This window comes from Trichoplax adhaerens, genomic scaffold (genome assembly GCF_000150275.1).
Source record: "Trichoplax adhaerens TRIADscaffold_9 genomic scaffold, whole genome shotgun sequence".
Lineage (NCBI taxonomy): Eukaryota > Metazoa > Placozoa > Uniplacotomia > Trichoplacea > Trichoplacidae > Trichoplax > Trichoplax adhaerens.
Window position 1 is genome coordinate 1860195 of NW_002060951.1, and position 5516 is coordinate 1865710.

The 5516-nt window shown below is 31.0% G+C and overlaps 1 protein-coding gene across 1 annotated transcript; it reads left to right on the plus strand.

The window, feature by feature from the left end:
- Positions 1–3889: 3889 nt before the first annotated feature.
- Positions 3890–5086, plus strand: TRIADDRAFT_58992 (uncharacterized protein; the record flags this gene model as incomplete). The annotated part of the gene is made up of 1 exon (XM_002114919.1): positions 3890–5086. One exon carries the CDS (start codon positions 3890–3892, stop codon positions 5084–5086), a length of 1197 nt encoding a protein of 398 aa, XP_002114955.1.
- Positions 5087–5516: the final 430 nt, after the last annotated feature.

Genomic DNA, 5516 nt, shown 5'->3' on the forward strand with positions numbered 1-5516 from the left:
TATCTTAATTAAAAGTTTGATCTTTATCTTTTTACAGAATCTGTGTTATAATTTCTAATATCCCTTCGTACCTATAGATCTATTAAGATCGACCTCAAATATTTATGCTATTGCTGAGCAAATACATCAATGCTATAATAAAAAAATATGTCTTGTCCACTATAGAGTCTATATTGCTATATCACTAGCATCGTTTAAACCAAATACACTAAATTTGTCTAAATTGAAATCAAACATCACCGTGTATTTTAAAATCAGTTTAGAATACCGTGGCGTAACGGTGATATTTAATGATGAAACAGTTTCTTGTTGATCAAATGAAAATTTATCACGGTTCGTATTAATTTAGACTCTAGTCAGGGATACTACTGTATTATTATCGATCACAGCAGGTCTACTTGCAATCAAACTGTTACGTTTAGGCGATTTTAGGTGGAATAAGACTATGTGTGTACAGCTGTTTTTACGGTAGTAAATTCATCTTAATTCGTTTTACATAGTACATATTTTCACCGTTAATCGACTATCGAAATCCAGTCACAGATAAAACCTGTGCTTTACTTCTAGCCAATGTGAAGACAATTAATAGTTAATTTAAGACTTACATTTCTTTTGTAAGACTTACATTTATTCACATGATGAGACATGAGACTGTTGTAGACATCAGTATGATGGTGAATTTTGATGTCTTATTAACCATAAATTATACATGAGGAATTTAATCAGTCGGATTTCTCATTTATTGGTCAAATACTATGATCTTCAGTAATTTGTTATTAATATATTAGATATAAAATTTTTATGTGACTACCAATACAATAGTTGTCGCAGTTGATTATCATTTAACCATATAATCCCATGGTTAGGAGTTAGCAGTTGGTCCAATGTTTTCATTCTTTTATTGCAGCAATGCTTGACCATAATTTGAAGGGAATGATAGTGTTATAGCTTATGCCACGGTAATTACTACTAGTCAATAGAAGCGAGATCATTAGAAAGGATATAGCTAATTAACTAAATAAAATCTCAAAGAATCCGTTAATAATAGCAAAATGGAAAATACTGTAAACCTGAGTGAAAATAATTAAATAGTGTCTAGGTGGTCTAATACTTATAGCAATTGAATAAATCAATCTCGTAAAAACAAATTATTCGGGTATTATCCGTATTCGCCAAAGCTGCTTGATATTTTCAAATTGCTACTGAAGTTCGATCACTAAATGAGCAATTTAGAGAGAAACTCATCATAGACTGAATAACGTCCGATAGCTAGAAATACGCGAATATAGTAATGTTCTAACTTAACATCAGTAGATGCCTATGCAGATATATCAAGCTATTCTAAGTCTTCAATAAACCTCAAGGTAGGTAAAGTTTTAAAGGTGATGTGGTGATAAAAATTAATTACTTGTATTAAAAAATCTTAAATTGAAAATTCTTCGAATTGGTTAAATTAGAAACAAATACGGTGTATAGCATCCGCAAAATGAAATTTGAAACGCTATGTAGTCTATATTAGGGTATTTTAGTAATATTTTATTGTGAAACTGTAATTCTTAAATTTTTTTAAATGTAATATCAGGAAGGGTGATGAGAATTCAATAACGCAAACATAAATACGATCAACAAAGAACATCATTAGAAGGACTATAAAGATAACTGTTTTTAGTACCATGCGTATTGAAAAGATCTTCCTATATTCAATAACACGCGTATCTCAGCTCAAAATTATCTTCATCATGAGAAAATGGTCACAAAATTGATACCGATAATATTGCAATATAACTATCGACAATCGTGATAAATAAAGTAATGATCCTAAATAGTTTGTTTCAAGCGAGATATCGATGAATCGAAATAGCGAATATCAACTGAGTGATTTCTTAAGAAACAATTTTTAATTTACCGTTTATAACTCAATCGTGTTAGGAATCCTGTATTGATACTGATTTAGCCAAAGTATTATTGTTAATGGGGTGAGTATGTAATAAACGGCCGTTTCAACCTATATTAGCCATCATCTATAATTACTTTGCTAAGCATAACAGAATACCCTACATCATATTACGACTACTTCATATTACTACTACAATTAGCCGAAATTACTACGGAACAATACAGCGAAAGGTCGATAGAATTTGCTAGAATAATTAATCTACAAGACGATTTCTACTGCACGCTAAGTGGACCAGTAAACCAAACAATATTTTATCTTCGTAACGGTGGTATAGTTGAAATATTGTAGTTACTAATTATAAAAATTCCTAGATTGATTTTTCTCGAGTGAAAGTGCCAAGAATTTTGTGTAAAGAGCGCCGATAACGTTAATAGTAAATTATAATAGCATCAATATAATGTTGTTAATCCAAGACTACTTGAAATAGCAATTAAGAAGCAATGGTGTAATCTACGATTAAGTATTTCTTGCTTAGATCGTATTCATTGGCAAAGTAAGAGGAATGGGCTATCATCGGGATATATAAACTTTTTATTGGTGTATCATACTCAAATGACCCATTAAATTAAGCTGGAAACTTGTTAATAGAATAGTTTTAGAAATTACTCCTGATACACAAGTTAAACATAAACATTACTTAGTAATTTTCAATGCTTTTATATCAGGGTAAAACTTTGATTACATATAATAATGTGAGAATATCAATACTCATTATTCCAATAATATTTCTTACTACTAAATACACAGCATAATAAACGAGAAAAAGTATTACTAAAAGTATGAAAATGAAATTTAATTTTACTTGAGCAAATTGGAAGATGGTCAATAGTGTAGGCATAGCAACTAAGACACTTCAGTTTTCCCTAGAATAACGTAATTATTCCATGAACATGTGTATTTGCCTATTTATTCATGTGGTTTGATTCGTTTATGTAATATTAGAGTTCCATGTATTTCTTTTGAAAAAGAAATAGCCTTTTGTAAGACAGTGTAATATTGTATTCTAAGTTGATGATATATTTAGTAATGTCTACCGTAGGTGTTGTGTTCAACATGTGATAGATATACTCGTTAAAAGCTTAAGTATTAAATATAGCTAGCTTAGTAGCTGTAATCCTTTTGAAGAGGAGCGCTACAGTGCTCACACTAGAGCTTCACATGAAAGGTGTAAACTAGCCTGTATTTGAGATGCTAATACTGAAGTGTGTAGTAAGTAAGGTGCTAAGACTGTAAACGCGGAAAGGTATATAAGCGAGTAGTTTAGTATAGTAAGTTAGTTCTTTCTCGTTAGAGGTCCTCAGCTAATTGATTACGTTGTATCTTCGTAAACGAGGTTTTGTTCAATAAATCTTAATTTACTAAAGTTTTTTTGAAGATTCTTGATGTATCAACCTCACACCTTTTTAAATTCGAAAATTTTTCTGGCGTTAAACATCTACTACCCTAGACTTATTTGTTTCAGAATAATATTTCCTTTAGACAGAGTAGTCCTAGCTCCTAATGAATATCATTTTATATTAATGTGCTTGTATTTCTTTACAATCATTACAGATGCTCATTTCTAGATATCACTTCTTACTGGTGTTACACAATAAACAACTTCAGCGAAAACGTCCAATCTCTTCTTTAATCATTTTTGTCTGACTAATTTTAGTATTCAAACAGTGACATCTCTCATTTAATAAATTTGCTATCGTCACAATTAACAAAAAATGTATTAATTATATATTATATATATCTCAGACTGGAATACATACCGAATGTCATATTGCTATGATTAATATTAAAATATGTTAATTATATGTATGCATCTTAGATTGGAGCACATGCTAAATATCATCAACTAAAGCCCATAAAACTGACGAAATAGCCAGACTTGATCCGGTTGCAAGGTGAACTTTCTTCTAGCCCATACAAGATTATTAGAATAAAATGGAGTGGAATTCTACATCAGCATGGCAGACAGTCACTGTTTTAGATCAATCTAAGCTTAACGGCGATACCAATACTAGCAATGATACAGTTCTGTTGCATGTTGGTTTTGTGGGTATTTATAGTGCGTTGGGCTTATTTGGATTTATATCCAATTTGACCATAATGTTATTAATCTCATGTGTTAAAGAATTGAAAACGCCTAGTAATTTGCTACTGCTTAACCTAGCTTTTGCCGGTTTAATTGTATCTGTCTTTCATATTCCATGGTTTATATTAACTCAACATGTTACTCAAAATGTTTGGTTATTTGGTGAAGCTATGTGCATCATTTATAATACCGTCAATTTATTATCCATTCATTTAATTTCCTTTACACAAGTTGCAATATGTATTAATCGGTATCAAGGCTTAAATAATGTGCTAAAATTCAAGTTAAAATTAAATAATCGTCGTGCCTTTTATGTTATTTGTACAATATGGATTTGTGCATTAGGTATGTGCATTCCTTACTTGCTTTACTTGCGTGTTGTAACTTATCAACAAGATACGCAATATTGTATTTTACTTATACCAAGAACCCCTATTGATTTTAATATTGATGGTAAATATGTTAGCATAATTTACTTTATCTACGCTATCGTTTATCTAGTCGTTGCTTATACAGTACCATTTCTAACTATGACTGTCTTGTATACCTTAACAATTCGTTACTTAAAACGTACCAAGTTTCGGCATTTTACGTCATCTCATTTTCGACGTCAACAGCTACAACGTTATGAACCAGAATATCGCATTCGATCATTTTCCGAGATTAATACACAACATCGAGAACGTGTTGCCAACATATTTTTTGCTTGTGTTGTGCTGTTTGTGGCATGTAATTTGCCTTATGTTATCTATTTATTGCTATTTATTATTCACGTCGTATCGCGGCGCGATTTCGTCAGCATTAAAAATTATTTGGCAGTGATACAAATGTTTGCTATCGTCTCTAATGCTATCTTGTATGGTTATTTCAATACTGGTATACAAAAGCAATGCCTACCATTTCGGAAATATATTATTGGTCAAGAAGCGAGTAACAAGACTTACCAAAGTGCAAAATATGGCGAAACCGATCGTAGCAATCTTAGTAAAGCTAACCAGTTAAATTGTGCACCTAAAGAATGTATTATTCGAGAAGCAACCGTGTAGCAATGGAGGATACAGTTGTAAATCATTGCAGTTTATCTCATAATTACGAAATTATCTAGCCTGTTGATATTAATTCTAGGCTATACTCGTCTATTGGTGGCAACGATATTAACATGTTGTCCTACTATGGATAGCATTCCGAATACTAGCAGAGGCGGAGATCTTAAATGATTCTAGTTATTTATTTAAAAAATTATTATAGCATCATGGAAAAGTAAACCATCGAGCTTTATCTATAATACGAAACTATGGTCTAAGATAAGTTGTATTGTCTTCTTCACATACCTCTTTCTGGATTTTTGGTAATTAAGAAGAGATTTTACTTTAAAATATGGAAACAATGTAAAGAACTTTATCTGACTTACCTTAATTAACTTCAAGATCCATTTTATCTTTTCATCCAATAAGAAACTTTAATGGTATCAAAGTA